The sequence below is a fragment of the Moschus berezovskii genome, chromosome 15 (assembly GCF_049115385.1).
Source record: "Moschus berezovskii isolate FMDL1 chromosome 15, NW_MosBer_1.0, whole genome shotgun sequence".
In the NCBI taxonomy this organism is placed as follows: domain Eukaryota; kingdom Metazoa; phylum Chordata; class Mammalia; order Artiodactyla; family Moschidae; genus Moschus; species Moschus berezovskii.
In genome coordinates, this window is record NC_142474.1 from 51136805 (window position 1) to 51153942 (window position 17138).

At 37.7% G+C, this 17138-nt stretch overlaps 1 protein-coding gene across 10 annotated transcripts in view; it reads right to left on the reverse strand.

Moving 5' to 3' along the window:
* Positions 1 to 2863: 2863 nt before the first annotated feature.
* The window catches only part of ARHGAP12 (Rho GTPase activating protein 12), a 121539-nt gene continuing 107264 nt past the window's right edge, over positions 2864 to 17138 (reverse strand). For all 10 annotated transcript variants that reach the window (XM_055429681.2, XM_055429672.2, XM_055429713.2 and 7 more), the window contains 8 exons: positions 15451 to 15549; positions 11531 to 11633; positions 9981 to 10097; positions 8791 to 8889; positions 6824 to 6901; positions 6587 to 6721; positions 6240 to 6342; positions 2864 to 5245 (listed from right to left, as the gene is read on the reverse strand). In XM_055429681.2, coding sequence (XP_055285656.1) covers positions 5071 to 5245; positions 6240 to 6342; positions 6587 to 6721; positions 6824 to 6901; positions 8791 to 8889; positions 9981 to 10097; positions 11531 to 11633; positions 15451 to 15549 — 909 coding nt within the window. In that variant the 3' untranslated portion in view covers positions 2864 to 5070. The remainder of the gene's footprint in view (positions 5246 to 6239; positions 6343 to 6586; positions 6722 to 6823; positions 6902 to 8790; positions 8890 to 9980; positions 10098 to 11530; positions 11634 to 15450; positions 15550 to 17138) is intronic.

Below are 17138 nucleotides of genomic sequence, written 5' to 3' on the forward strand. Positions count from 1 at the left end.
CATCAGGAGGCAGAGCCATAATCAGAGGGCGTCGGAAGGTACAGCCAGGTGTCAGGAACGACACATCTGATCTGGTTTCCAATGTAAGTGTTGAATTCAGGGAAACTCATAGAACTAAAAATACTGGGGTCCCCCCCTTTATAAAGAGGGGAACACAGTTGTGCTGGCTTCCACAGAGGCCCTTGATTCCTCTTCAAGTCTACCCCCTCCAGGAAATCTGGACGCCATGGACACAAGGGCCTCAGGAAGCCCCAATACAGCCTGTGTGAGCAGCCGCTCATCTGACAGTCCAAGGCAAACAGCGACTGCTGAAACAGGCCACGTTCATAGTCACCGGAATGCACGCAACACATAATAAAGAAGCTTCAGTATGTCCCATAAATAAAAATGAACTTAGCTTGAAAACAGATGCCCACAACAGGTAGACAAGCTGCTTCTTCATCAAACAATATTTGAACATGCCAGAATATGCTTTACTTAAACGCATCACAAAGTTTAAATAGAAATAACATAAATAATTAACATGTTTCTTCCTCAGCCTTCTGAGCCACTGACCAGCCATCAGGCGGTAGGCATGCACACACATTCTGGGCCTCCATAAGCTAAGACTGAATGCGAGGTCCCAGTAGGTCTGTCCTGCTTGATCCATCGATGAGACTCAATTTTACTTAAGTGTTAAGATACCCATTTCTCTTGACCAAATATATAAACAATCTCTCAGAATGTCCAGGAGGCCCTGAATACCAGGCTGAGTCTCCACTAGTCATGACCCTGACCTGTCAGCTGTTCTGACTTCTACTTACGCACAGGCCTTGTTGATAGTTTCCACAGCGTCACATCTCATTCTGATGTCAGTACAGATTTCATCAACATCACAGGGTTCACAACAACTTGCAGGTTTCACTGCTACTTGCACTGTGAGCCACAACAATCAGAACTACCTAGGGAATTCCCTGGTGGTCCAGAGGTTGAGATCCATACTTTCACTGCATGGAGCATGGATTTGATCCCTGGCTAGGGAACTAAGATTCCACATGCCTCGATTAAAAGTTCCCACATGCAGCAACTAAGACCCCAGCACAGCCAGATAAATACATTTTTTAAAATATTAAAAGCAAAAACAAGCAAGCAAACAAAAGAACTACCTAGAAGATCTGGCTCCCGGTTAAAATCTTTACCAAAGGCTGTTCTTCTGAAAACACAGGGAGAGGAAGTAAAATGAAGGAAAAGGCAGGCTGATAAGAAAAATTAAGAAAGCCAACTTTTCTGGATTCATATTGTGGTGGTACGTTAAACAGTTACCTTGTTCTCGATGTGCTCTGCTTATGAGTACCATGAAAGTGCTTTTTGCATTTTGGTTTTTTCCTGCAGGAGAAGGGAAGTAATGAAGGAAATGAAAGAGTTCATTTAAGTGCCACAGTCATATACGGCTAATCTGTAAAAGCTCAATCCAGCTGAATACACTTACAGCCACCCCTGGTCCACAAAACTTCAGTTGAGAAGCCTAATTGAGATTCTTCAGGAGAACTCCCTGCCTTCCGTAGCTACAGAAGGTCTTATTAGCATTCTGGACATCCTGTTCTCTGCAAGGCCTAGGGCTGACTTTGCCGGGCCTGGGCTCCGGGCTTGTGAATTTTCAACAGATTCTAATCACCATCATTGTAAGGCTGCTGATCTTGTTTTGCAGCCCCTTTGCCTTTTTTTTTTTCTTTTTTGGTTTCAACTGAAGTTGCATGTAACATGACTGTATTAGTTATACTGGAATACCGTATAAAAACAAAAACAGAAACGATGCCCCATCTCAAGGACTGTAACAAACACGCTGAACTCGCTAATTAAAACACCTCGGTCTCAAACTAGGCATGCTTTCTATAAAAGAGGATCGTTAGTGCAGACGGCTAGAGTTGAGAGACCAGGAAACTTAATAAAATCTTATTTTCTACCCATTTTCAATTCTATATGGATGCAATATTGGAGTAGTTGACTTTCATAAGACCAATAAGAGGATGACACCCATCTGACTATTCTTATTTCTTTTTCACTAAAGAGACACGCTGTAGGTACCTCTATGTATTTCTTCTAAATGCTTAAAGATGTTGGAGAAATCAGTGTCGTGAAAAATGGCATGTTTAAACATTTAATCAGAAGCCTCTCCCATGAACTGAGAAAAAAATCTTGGGTCACAATTATGGAATAACCTTCTTTTCCTCTCACTGCTATCTTAATATTTAATATTTCAGGTTTATAAAGAACCATGGGATAAAATTAAAATAGTACAAAGGTCTCCAGGTATCTACCATAACTATTATTGATGAATTTTTATTTGTATGTAAGCAATGACACATTCGGGCTTCCCTGGTGGCTCAATGGCAAAGAATCCACCTGCCAATGCATGACACACGGGTTTGATCCCTGGGTCGGGAAGACCCCAGGAGAAAGAAATGGCAACCCACTCCAGTATTCTTGCCTGGGAAATCCCATGGACAGAGGAACCTGGCGTGATGCAGTCCACTGGGTGGCAAAACGTTGCACAGGACTTAGCAACTGAACAATATACATACACATATATGTGTGTATGCGTATATAACACAATTGTCTATGCCCAAAGTTTGGCTGAAGTATTCCATTTGTGCTTTTCACATAAGAAAAAACAAAACAAAACTACAGGTTTGCCTCTACCTAAAAGGTAATAATGCTTTTTTTCTTAATTAACTTTTTCTAAAGTAAAAGGCAAAATTTCTTATGGCAGTAAAATGTAAATAGTATTTTCTTGTATTGAAATAGAACAATATACTTGATTATACTTTTTTCTTTCCATTTCCAACTTTTTTAATGACACTCCGAAGGAAAGTCTATTAGTAAATGAAATTTCACTGACAATTTATTTCAGCCTTTAATATATTTTCTACTAAAAATCAAGCTATCAAGACAGGAAAAATTGCTGGTTTTGTTATGACAAAACAAGTGAGAATTTTTAATTCACAGAGGATGAAAACGCAAGACATTGATCTCATTGTACATACAATATTACAATAAGCTGATTAGCCGTGGACTATTAAAATATTTAAGACTTCACATACACACGTGTACTTTGAAACAAGAAACACAGGACAATTTTATTCTTTGATATGTTGTAACTACCAAGAAAAAGAACATCACTGATTTGCATCTAATTGTTTTCCTGGCATACAATCACTACACAGGCCAGGCCTAGGGCATACTGTATACGGTTATGGACATCTTTAGGCAAATATAAACATTCTCATCTGGGGGATTTTTCTCCCTGCCCAAGACAATCTGCTTTCCCACTGCTGTCAAACAGCTTAGTTTGTTATCAATTTAATAAGATCACAACCACAAACAATACTTTTACCACAAAACTCAGGTGAGAGGTTTTTAGACAGGTCATAGAAAAAATATTTGTTCCCAAGAAAAGGAATCTGGAAATTGTTAATGTGATCCTAAGAAAAAGAGTCTTGGTTACAAATCATTCACTTTCAAATACTGATGAAGAAACAGAGTGGAGGGGGTGGGGGCGCGGGTGGGGTGGAGAGGGCACTAGTGTGGTGGGGAGCAGAAAAGGTATGAAATAAGGGAGACATATTTGCCACAGGAAAGATCAGATTCACTTGATTTTTTTTTAAATGAGGTATTATAAAAAAGTGTGCCAGTAAATGCAAAAACAAAACAAAATTAAAAACCAAAATGCACATTTCCAATGGAAAAAATCTCTAAACCTCTTATAGTTTTCTTTATTCGGATTAGACATTTCATTTACAGCAGTTAATCTAGAAAAATACATTTTAAAAAAATCTTCAGCAGACCATGCTCTCTGTAACAAAACCTTCCAAACCCTGTTTTATTATACAAACTGATCTACATTAGTAATGTAAAAAGAAATTCTCAGATTTAGCACTGTCATTTTCGATCTGACCTCTATCTAATTTACATATGGGTTTCCACTATTCATACTGCAGAGTTAGAATTCTGTAATAAATTTTTTTTCTAATGTATTCTGTACATATTAAATAATCTAAAAGGTTCCTCTTGTAGTGCATTCACCATTTAGCAAGTCTATTCAGCATTTTTCCAGTACCATTTGCATTACAGTGATTTGCTGTAAATGTAATTAAAATCTAAAAGTGCACACAGTTAACTTCCTCAAATAACAGCATGTTTCTGGAGGAAACCTAATATTCATGGAGAAGAATTACCAGTATCGTGATTAGAAACAAGGGGTTAGAATGTACTCTGAGACTATACAACACAATTATATACATGAGCTAAAGGACAGTCTTCAGCCTGAACTTACATCAAAGAAAGTTGGTTTCTCCACAGGGTCATACCAAGAACTCAATATGGCACTAGAGAGAATTAGGATTGTTAGCGACAAGTCAGTGTAGTATAGAGAGCCCCAAAATACCCTGAACTGGCCTATGCTAAATTCAACTCTAGTATATCACAGTGTTTTAAGTACTGTTAGTGTGCTGCTGTGTTACACAGTGAAGACAGCCAGCCTTCATCAAGGGATGGTGTCTGGGTTGTAATGAGTCCGAGCACTCAGACTGCCACTGCATGCAGAAACCCTGGAAAAAAAATACACAGGTTTCGAAACAGACATACTTCACTTTGTTTTAAATGCCCAGGAGCGTTTTCAAAATAACTGATTGTAAGTGTTGTTCTATCAAGTAATGAACCTATCAAATCATGAGAAGAAATTCTACGTTATCCAGTTTAAGGAGAAAAAAATGTATTCTTACCAAATTATCCAGTGTATATGACTGGTTAGAATCGCAAGTTTTGATTTTTTTTTTTAACTGAAACTCAGAGTGTGAAATGCAAACATTCAGGATAAAATTAATTCAAAGGTATACACAGGTTTATCAACTTGCAACAAAGCAGCAAATATGAGGGCCTAACACATCCGGACTCTTCCGTTCCCTTCTGATCCCTCAGAAAAGTGCAAAATCAAAGAGTCACTGCTTGGTCCAAACATAAGATACATCAGGTATAAGGATTTGGAATCTGATGAAATCCAGCTTCTATTCCACAGGTTGTCTTCAGGAAGCGTCAGCGTCCAAAGATGGAATTTATCTCAAGAAGAATTAATTCTACGATCTGATTCTGGTAGACAGTATGGACTGCTATGTTACCAGTCTCCTTCTCTGGCTTGAGCAGAGTGGGTCCAAAAACAATCGCTATGCTCTGATAGGTCATTCGGTTTCTTTCTCCATTTTCTATAACTCTAAGAGGAAAATAAAATTGTTAAAAGAGAAAATTTAAAAATTGGGGAAATTCTTCACTGTTATAAACAGTTTGCATTCAGCAAAGAGAAATAATGCTCGTTTCCCTAAGGTACATATAAACTATTTAACCAAACAGAATTCAGTCTGAATAATATGGAAGGTTTTCTTCTAGATAAATTTAGGTGACATGTATAATTGAACACCTACTATAATTCAGATAACAATGATTCCCCCACTAAAGTGAAGGGGAAATCTCATTAGAGCACAGAGAATTAACTTTGAATTTTACTCATTTTTGCTATTTAAAAAAGAAAATTTCACATTATGATCACTTATTTTAGTAAACTGGTGTTCTTCCTATCAGAAGTTTTAGAGTAACTATATGTTAATTTAGACCTAATTACCCTGACTTTAGGGCTTTTCTGGTGGCTCAGAGGTTAAAGCATCTGCCTCCAATGCGGGAGACGTGGGTTCGATCCCTGGGTCGGGAAGATCCCCTGGAGAAGGAAATCGTAATCCACTCCAGTATTCTTGCCTGGAGAATCCCATGGACGGAGAAGCCTGATAGGCTACAGTCCGTGGGGTCGCAAAGAGTAGGACACAACTGAGCGACTTTGCTTTCTTTCTTTCTACCCTGACTTTAAGGTAACTGAATATTCCTCACTTAATAACCAATCTCATCTCCATAATAATTAACTTGAGCAACTATTTCTGAACACTTACTATATGCTAGGCATTATATATTAATAAAAGTTTCACATATAAAATTAACCTTAAAGTATTCTTTATACCAAACCATGTTACCTACAAAGAACTGGGGCTCAGAGACATTATCTTTCTTATGTTACAAAGACAGCGGAACAGCACAGCTGGGCTCTGAACCTGGGTCTGGTCGCCTGGCCCTGGGGGTCCCACACTACGTATCATACCTGTGCACTTCTCTGATCTTGTTTTTCCCCAATTACTCCTTCTCTCTTGCTATGAGACTCTTACCTTTTGAGATGTCTGAACAGAATCTGCATTGTGTCCTGATTTGGCTTTGGCAACTGTTTGATCAGGTCCTTCACAGCAGAGACACGCTGTCGTGGTTCTTGTTCTGAAAAAAAAGACAACGAATGGAGAGTCTGCGTGAAACTAAAAGCAGTGACAGGGTTTTGGAACCTGGCATTTGGTGATACACAGTGACACCTGGTGGTCGTGTTTAAAATTTCTAGAGTGAAGCGATTCTTTGAAAAAAACTTAGTTTCAGGTAAGATCAAAAGGAATTGCAGTAGCTTAATCTGTATGTACAGAGGGTTTTCAACATCTGGGGGGAAAACTGAGTGCAACTACATACTTACTAATTGCATTAACAAAATCATTAAAATGATTAAATGTAAAGAGAGGTTCCGGTAATTCTCGAAAAAACATTTTGAGGGCTCCAGTGATGACATGAATATCTTCCCATTTACTATCCTTCAAGTCCAATTTCTCATCTGCAAAACAGAAGGAATAGGAAATTCTTGGAAATTATTTTAAACCAATTCTAACAGTATGAGTGATTCTTCTGTATATAACAAGCGGCAATATGACCTCACCGTGATTGACTGCAAACCTCAGCTTCTGGATCACTGCTAGGTTGCCACTAACTCTGTAAATTCCATCAACATCCAGCCCTAAAAGACAAATAACAATAATTCAAGATTGAAGTTTTTGTTGGCCTCATCTACAGATGCTTTCATGTCTTAGAATTCTTATTAACATTTAGCCTAAAATAAAATTTCTCTTTTCCTCTCAATGGCTTTTTATAGCAACTTGGCAGGGAAAGAGGGGTGGAGATTCACTCTGAATTGTTTGGTAAACAGCAACAAATCTACTTTATCATGCAGACTGTGGATCACCTCACAGAAATCATCTCAACCGTGAAATACTAACAATTTATGATAAACTTCAGCAAACACTTGAGGATAAATCAAACAGTAAAGAAAGTTGGTAGATAAAATCAGCCTACCCATTTCTTTGTATATCATTTGATAGTGTAAATGTACATATTAAGGTACCCTCTGAAAAATGTTTGTCAAATTACTGTTGTTGTTCAGTTGCTAAGTTGAGTCCAACTCTTTGTGACCGCGTGGACTGCAACACACCAGCCTTCCCTGTCCTTCACAGTCTCCCAGAATTTGCCCAAATTCATGTCCATTGAGTCAGTGATGCTATCTAACCACCTCATCTTCTGCTGCCTTCCTCTTCTACTGCCCTCAACCTTTCCCAGCAATTATGGTCTTTTCCAACAAGTAGTTCTTCGCATCAGGTGGCCAAGGTATTGGAGTTTCAACATTAGTCCTTCCAATGAATATTTAGGGTTGATTTACTTTAGGACTGACTGGTTTGATCTCCTTGTGGTCCAAGGGACTCTCAAGAGTCAAGGTTTATAATAAACTTAATATGAAGTGAAAGTGTTACTCGCTCAGTCATGTCCTGCTATTTGTGACCCCCATAGACTGTAACCCACGAGGCTCCTCTGTCCATGGAATTCTCCAGGCAAGAATACTGGAGTGGGTAGCCATTCCCTTCTCCAAGGGATCTTCCCAACCCAGGAATCGAACCTGGGTCTCCTGCATCGCAGGCAGATTCTTTACCATCTGAGCCAGTAGAGAAGTCCAATAAACTTAATACAAGCCAGCAACTAAAATGATGGTTCTATAAGAAGAACTGATAATTTGAGATGGCTATTAATTTCTTTTATTTATTATGTGGAATTGAATCATTTGAAATTCACACAATGAAATCCCCCAAAGTTCAAATATTCAAAAAATGATGATGCACATATTAAAATTATCTAATGTGCTTATTATTCATTTAACTTCCAGTAAAGGCAAGGACCATGGCTTCTCTATTGTCAGGCTGATAAAGATCAGACAAGAGATACGTAAGCAGCAGTAATTACATTTTATGCAAACATTTTCATTACACAAGATTTTTTTGATGACATACTGATGTAAGTTAATGTGACTGCAGTCAAGATACTGTTATTTTAAAAGCTAGTATAAATAACACTAATAAATAACATGCTAAAATTAACCAAAACAGAAATTAATTTAAGTCTTCTTTTACAAGAAATGATATAAAGAGGATTTGTCTATTTGGACTCTTTATAGTTGACTTAGCAGTTTTGGAAGGTCATCTCATTTTTATTATAAACAGAAGAAGCTTTCTCTTGGTAAGTAAACACCATCTCCAATACTGTCCAATCATTTCTTAATAAACAGTTTCACAATCACCACTTTCATTTTAAGCAAAAGTCAACTCCAAATGGCTTCAAGGAATACCATATCCTTAATCAACCCTAAGTACTGAACATTCAACAGATGACTGCAAAGGTCTTAATTTGAAACAGTACAAAATAAGTTTTTCTTTTTTTTGCAAAACAGATGCTTTTCTTGACAACTTACAACTAAAAAGAACTTCTGGTTGCAACACTCAAAATCAAAAATCCTAGGGGTTTTAATGGCAAAACAGTGGGCTGGTGTGCTTAACATTTTTAAAAAAATGTTTTTTTTCTTACCATATTGTTCGACGTGTTCGATGCATAATTTCACAAATTTTGGCACTGTGCTATTCTCTCTCTGACACAGATTAGAAAGATTGGCTCCAAATACCTGATCTGGAAGAGATTTTAAGAAATAATAGTTCACAAAGTGGCTAAACCACTGGGAGCGCAACAGGAGGTATCCTTGCAAAGGTGCACTTCACCACGACACGTGCCTGTCTGATCTGTACTTTGCCGACTGCTTCCGACTGTATTTCACCACACAGTTTTCCTTCTTCATGAAGCTCCAGGAACACCTTCCCTCACTCCTGCCTGGCTCCTCTGCTCTTGCTTTTGGTGGCCACACCTTGCGCCTTGCAGGATCTTAGTTCTCTGACCAGGGACTGAACCTGCACTTGGCAACTGAAAGCACAAAGTCCTAAGAACTGGACCATCAGGGAAGTCCCTGACTCCCTTCTTACTTTCTCATCCTGTGCAGAGGACAGGATCAATTTCCACCCCCCAAATGGAGCTCCTTCTCATCACTCCTGGTCTCAGCTAATATGTCACCTCCTTAGAAGAACCTTATTTGGGACTTTCCTAGTGATTCAGTGGCTAAGACTCCATGCTTCCAACTCAGGGGGCCCAGGTTCAATCCCTGGCTGGGGAACTAGATCCCACGACTCCCCATGCTGCAACTAAGAGTTCACATGTTGCAACTGAAGATCCCATGTGCCACAACAAAGTCCCAGTGCAGCCAAATAAATAAATATTGGGGAAAAAAAAAAACCTCTGACTATGCTACCTGCTGCTGCTGCTGCTACCTAAGGTAACCCAATTCTAGTCACTCTATTTTATCACTGTGTTCAATTCTTTGTGGAACTCATCACTATTTTAAGTTATGTTGTCTGTATCTCATCTTTATAGAAGTTTCTTTTTTTCCCCAGCAAATGCTTTGCTTTTAAACAAAAACCCATCACATCTGTGTAGTTCCTCTGGTGCAGGGTTTCTAAAAACTGAATTTGGTATTTACATCTGTTCAATGCTTTAAACTTACATGCATTTAAAAATCAATTTTAATTACTCAAATGTACTGTAATCACTGAACTGATAACTTAATGAATAAGGATTGAAAACATTTTTACTGTTTCAAAATTACTCAGCTATAAATGTAAAATGTCTTATTTCTGATTCTGGCCATTGCTATAAACATCACTTCTACCTACCTTTAATATAACCTTTTTCACGAACAGCTTGCAGAGTGGGGCGTCGTGTAAGAAACTTCTTCAAGTTTTTCTTGGTTTTTTTCTGTTCTGAAGAATCTATGCTAGATACTTTCGTGGCTTAAGACAGATAGATATTAAGCATTTCATAAGATAAAGGCTTTTTTTATAAAAATTTTTCCACCTAGCATTCAAAATATATTAATCTCATACATAAAAATCATTGTAAATCCATTATTCTAACTTTAATATGGTTTAAGAGTAACTCATGAAGAATTAAATTAACACAGACCCAATTTAAAGTAATACACCACACAAAACATTCCATTTCTATCACTAAACACTGACCACAAACAGTGCCTTCTTTGGTATGTGTGCCAAGACACTTGTAAATTATTCTAATATATACTCATTATTTAATAAATGATATTATGTATAGTCTTAGACCATCCTGCAGTTTTAGAGCATAAAATGAAGAACAAAAAAGTAAAGAAACTATCCTATAAAACATAAACAAAGCCTCCACCCTTCCCTATCCTTACTGAACTGGGAGCTGGGGGTTGTAAATGTATACATATATATTAAGATGTACTCTATGTACACACATATATGTATATACATATCCATCACCATTATTTGTGCTTCAAGCTGAACTCAGACTCATAAGTATCCCTACCCTGAGCTAAGGATGGGATCACCTGGAAAATGTTCTACATTTCTTGTAGTCTTGATTTCTTTTTTTATTACCATAACACAAATTTGAAAAGTAAATTTCTTGAAAATAACTATATGTGAAGAAAAGTTGAGAGCACAAACAATATGTGAGAAAAGAATTAAAACAATAAAATTTTCATACGTTTACACTGTTACACGGTGACAGTGTCAGTAATAGGCCTGAACAATTAGAATGTAAGAGAACAAAAGAACTGATTTTTTACTCCTTCAGTTACTATGAAGACCAAAAGTTCCGAGTTAAATGTGGATTTGTTCAAATAGATTTAACAAAATTCAGAGTCATGGCTAATGGCCTGTTTAAACTATGTAATTTACAAGAGGCCTGCTTTAGAAAATGCAATCCCTGAAACTGCTGGCTCACTCTGGTTCTGTAAGTATAATGTCGTCTGGAGGTTAAATTCATGCAGCTACCTGCACAGACATCTATGAGTCAGAGGCGGCTGCCTGGTGTTCAGTTTGGAACTACAGTACATATCCCCTAACTTTTGACTTCTTAACGTGTAAGGATCTTAAACAGTAATTACATATTTTTCAGTTCATAAAATTCAGCTTTCTAGAGACCTCAACATAAGTGCATTCTGTTGTGTGCATTTTTGTTTCCTCTTGAAAAGGTAATGCAATATATGCTGCCATCGGGGTGCATATGATTAGGGTGAAAACTTACAGTGAGTAAACGAAGACAGAAAACACTGAAACACTGAGGCTGCAACTACTGAATCTTACAACTCTTGTAACAGTGGTGATTCCACTCAGCCTAAGAGCTAAGAGAACAATAAGCTCACTCAAACCACTAGCGAAACTGGGAAAGAAAAACTTACAACGCAATTTCTTCGGCTCCTTCTGGTCCTTTTCTTTATCATGCTTTTCTATTCCTGGTGAATCTGGTATCTCCTCTTCAATTGCTTCATCAGGTTCTACTGTCTGTTGGGTAGAGATTTTCCAAACACATTACTTTTACGATTACTTTAGATGCAATTCTCAGAATGATCAGTGATCAACTCTTCCAAATGACTTTAAGGAATGAATTAGTATACAGAATCCATGATTTAGATATTTGACAATATTACAAAAAATACTCTTATTCTCCCCCATTGATGGCATTAATTCTGAATTTCAATAAAGAAAAAAAGTACTGATAATTCACAAGGGTAATAATGGGTTTGTACTAATAGTGACACTATCCTGCATCAAGTGACAGTAATAATCGTTTGATCAAGTGACAGTAATAACCGTTAGAAGGTCAGGCTATAACCTGTGGTAACAGATGAGGATGAGGCTACACTGTTGATAACAGGACAGACAAAGCTAACCTGCAGTGGCACCTTAACTGTTTCACAGCAACAGTCTTTTTAAAACTGCACTTTGTGTCAACAGTTCATCATTACTCCCAGACCCATGGATGTCAGGAATTGAAAGAAATCCTAGAACTCATTTACGCCTAAGTTTTGAACCCTCTTACACTGTTGGTGGGAATGCAAACTAGTACAGCCACTATGGAGAACAGTGTGGAGATTCCTCAAAAAACTGGAAATAGAACTGCCATATGATCCAGCAATAGCACTTCTGGGCATACACACCAAGGAAACCAGAATTGAAAGAGACACATGTACTCCAATGTTCATCGCAGCACTGTTTATAATAGCCAGGACATGGAAGCAACCTAGATGTCCATCTGCAGACGAATGGATAAGAAAGCTTTGGTACATATACACAATGGAGTATTACTCAGCCATTAAAAAGAATGCATTTGAATCAGTTCTAATGAGGTGGATGAAACTGGAGCCTATTATACAGAGTGAAGTAAGACAGAAAGAAACGCACCAATACAGTATACTAACACATATATATGGAATTTAGAAAGATGGAAATATAACCCTGTATACGAGACAGCAAAAGAGACACAGTTGTATCGAACAGTCTTTGGGACTTTGTGGGAGAGGGTGAGGGTGGGATGATTTGAGAGAATGACATTGAAACATGTATGTTGTCATATGTGAAATGAATCAGCAGTTCAGGGTCAATGCATGTTACAGGATACTTGGGGCTGGGGTGTGGGGATGACCCAGAGGGAGGATAAAGGGAGGAGGGAGGTGAGAGGGGGGTTCAGGAGGGGGAACTCATGTACACCTGGGGCGGATTCATGTCAATGTATGGCAAAACCAACCAATATCGTAAAATAAAAAAAAAAAAAAATTAAAAAAAAAGAAAAAATAAATAAATAAAAAGGAAATTCTGATGTAAAAAAAAATAAATAAACTCAAATAAATAAATAAATGTCTTCATGACAAAAAAAAAGCAGACTGAATTCTCAAAACTGAAAACACTGCTCTGCCTTTCACTCTGAGATCCTTACTCCACCAAGAATTTATTTCTGTGCACAGTATAACAAAAAGCTCCGACTTCTCCTTGGACCTCCAGCTGACCCAGCACGTGCCCTGTCCTGACACACTGTCCAAAGGTATGTGGGTCTGTCTCCAGGTTCTTTGTTCTGTTCCACGGGTCTGTGTATCTATCCCACTATGGATACGTAGCTTTATCAGGGCCTGACATACTAAACAGCAAGTCTTCTGCAAGGGTGTCTTACATATCCTTAGCCCTTTGCATTTCTAAATGAATTTTAGAAAAAGCTTGTCAAGTTCCACCAGAAAACCTACCGGGATTCTGAAGGAGATCCAAATACCTCAAACCTAAAAATGTATAAATCATTTGGAAGAATACTGTATCTTTATATAACTGAATCTTTTAATCCACGAACATGATATACTTCTCATTTAATTAAGATATGGCAATGTCTCTCAATAAAGCTTTGTATTTTTCCCTGAAGAAGTTTTGCCCATCTCTTGCCTTCAGTTATCTTTTGCTACTCTGCAAACAGTATACATTAAAAATTTTTATCATCAATAATATAGTCCTCCCTTCTCGGTTGGCTTATTCCCTGAACCTGGAGGCCTTTAATTTAAAAAACCACTTTCTCTGCAAGGCCTCCCTTGATCCCTCCACTAGTGTTAGCCTCTACATAATCGGAGTCTTTATACATTCATTATATTAACTGTTGGGCTATCTGTCTTCAGTAATCTTCTGCCTTTGACTGTAAGCTCTACATGTCTGGCTGCATGCTGCTACATCCCAGTGCATAAGACACTCACACGTTTGGTAAATGAACAGCAGCATCCTTGCTCTCAAAGGATAGTGACTGGATTACTGTGACTAGAGCTGAAAGCCCATTCTAGGTAGAGGAAAAGGTACATCTGGATAGACAGACTGGGCTCAGGCTATTGAACTTTAATACGAATCATATCAGGTTTCTGAGCAGGAGAGGATTATAAAAGTGACTTAGGAAGTTTCATACTATAGTGGCATTAAGAATGGATTGGTGTGGGATGGTGTGAGATGAAATAACGAAAACTGTTTGGGGGTTACTCTGAGTATAAACATTTAAAGACCTGTCCATGGTTTCAGAAATGAATGAAAAGGGACAAGGTTCAGAAATTTCATACAGTATTACAGACTGCAAAGGAAGAATTCACATCTAGACTGGTGAATAATTTACTAGAAGAATAAAAGTTGGAGGTGGAAAAGTTCAAAATAAAATTCAGATTTCAAATCTGGGTGTTCTAAATTGAATGAATCACAAAATTTGGGAGCATAAAAGGATACTTGGAGAAAATTCAGTCCAATCTTTTTTTTTTTTTTAGTAGAAAAACTGAGACCCACAGAAAGAGAACACTTGGATATGATCACAAACCTTGTTAAAAATGAAGCATCACCAACAAAGTCTCTGAGAGACATCTCAATCTCTACTAAAGTCAGTGATTCCCCAACTTTCTTCTGTCTCCATTTAGTTTAAAATCATTATACTCCTAAGTATACACTTTCCTTTCACTCTGTAACTGACACATGATCCTTAATCTGGAGCCATGTCCCCATATGCTGAGGGGTAGGAATACAGTCTAAGAAAGTGCAGCTTCAAGTTGTTTATTACTGCTCTTGCTAACTTAGCTTCAGAATATAAATATGAAGTTCCTTTAGGTATAATACATACAAGAAGAAATATACCAGGAACACAAGGATATTTTAAGTAGAAAAGTTACTAGGAAAGAGAAAGTGTGAATGACCAGACGACTTCATTCATCCCACCATTTTGCTCAGTACCAGTTTCCACCAAACGGTATGATTTCCAGCACATCCAGTTGATGACAAGATGACAATAGTGTGGACTAGGCACAGTGGCTGGCCCTGCCCCTGGAGCTAATTTCTTTTTGAACCAATGTCTCATGTGACAGTTCCGTGAAATCTACTGGCGGCAAACATCCTGTAAACGTGAATGTTAAATCACTCCTCAGCTGTGCTCATGGCTCAGTCGCTCAGTAGTGTCCAGCTCTTTGCAACCCCATGGACTGTTGCCAGTCAGGCTCCTCTGTTCACAGGATTTCCCGCCAAGAACACTGGAGTGGGTTTGCCATGCCCTCTTCCAGGGGAGCTTCCTGACCCAGCAATGAAACCCACATCTCTTATGTCTCCTGCACTGTAAATGGATTCTTTACCTCTGAGCCAACAGGGAAGCCCCATCAGGCCCTAAGAATTGCTAAACTGATCACTGTCAAATATGCATTTTTAAAAAGTATTTTTTCACACATAAATTGGAAACTAGATATACAATAAATAGCCAAAAAAAAGGAAGAAAGATTAAACAGCTCTAAGGTAAAAAAAAAAACAAAACCCTAAGTCAAACACATACCTGATTACTGATAGTACTACTGAGAACTTTAAACCAATCATTGATAACAGTGTCACTGTCAGACTGAATCAGCAACTCGGTTCCTTGACGGGTTTTCAGCTTTAAAGAAGGAAAAAATATATATATATATATACGTGGTTAGTGCTTTCAATCAAGTAAATGGATTTAATTCAAAGTGTACTAAACTACCAGCAGAAGATGAGATGCCATATATTTTATTAATGGTGATGCAGGTTTACAGATTTCACGGTGATGCCATCACCCTTTATTATAAAATAATACCAGCTGAATTATTTTACAAAACATGATGTTTTTCTCACAATACATCCTCAATGAAAAGCTAATAATTTAGGATACCAAACTATCACACAAACACCACAAAACTTGCTGCAATCTTATATATGTCATCATTAAAAACAAGTTTAAGGATCTAGGCTATGCATTTTAAATGAGAATTGAAATATAATTTGTAAAGAAATAAAGCCCATGGTAGTTTTACATAAACTTGAGAAATTTTTTCTCTCTGGTTAAAAAAATAAATGTAGACAGGGAATACAGAAGGGTTGAACTTTCAGTATTTCCTACTTAGTATGAAAATATAATGACAATACAAAGAGAGGGCACAGACAATAATTTTCACATCCCCTTTAGACAGAAACATTACTGAGTTATCAAACCATGAACTAACTAAAGTGAGGATACTATGTATGATTCTATATGAATGTGATAACAAATTTACATATGCCATCCTTGGTTCAACTGAAGAAGGATTTTGAGTTAGCCAGAGAGAGCATTCCTTCTATTTTCTGGCTGGTGAATGCTTGATTTCCTTTTTTCCCCAGAGGATCATACGGCAATGTTTCTCAAACAACATTCTGAGATATATTCCTCAAACAACTCCTGTAATAATGTTTTAAAAGGTATCCCTCAAAAAAAATAAACAAAGGATTCATTATGTGATGTTAATTCAGAAAATACTGGATTGAGGAGATCTGAACAAGACTCTTCCAGACTTCTTGGAGTTCTGTTACTCCAGGGTGCACTGTGGTTTTCAAACAAAGGAATAAAACATACACTATTTCCCCAATTTATTTGGCCACGGGACCCTCTTCATTCTGGAATGAAACAAGGCTACCTCAGGAAACAGTGACTTCCTTCCCTGAATTTCTTCCTAGAGAGCAGGCCAAGCAATCAATCAATAGTGAATATTCACTGCACATAAGATACTCTGTTCTGTTAGAGGTTCTCACTTAAAAATAAGAATAGCATTGAAATATGTATACTACCATATGTGAAATAGAGCGCCAGTCCAGGTTCGACGCCTGAGACAGGACACTCAGGGCAGGTGCGCTGGGACAACCCTGAGGGATGGGATGGGGAGGGATGTGGGAGGGGGGCTCAGGATGGGGGACACATGTTCACCCATGGCTGATTCATGTCAATATATGGCAAAAACCACTACAATATTGTGAAGTAATTAGTCTCCAATTAAAATAAATTAATAAAAAAATGAATCAAAAGTTTCTGATACATGCTAAAAAAATAAAAATAAGCAAAAAATGCAGTCTATGCTTGAAAAATTTTTCTTCTTTTTGGATAATCTAGTGGGGAAATAATTTACAGAAGATGTTAACTCCAGCTACATGAAAACAAGTGCTATTTTAAATGCATAAACTTGCAACATCTCT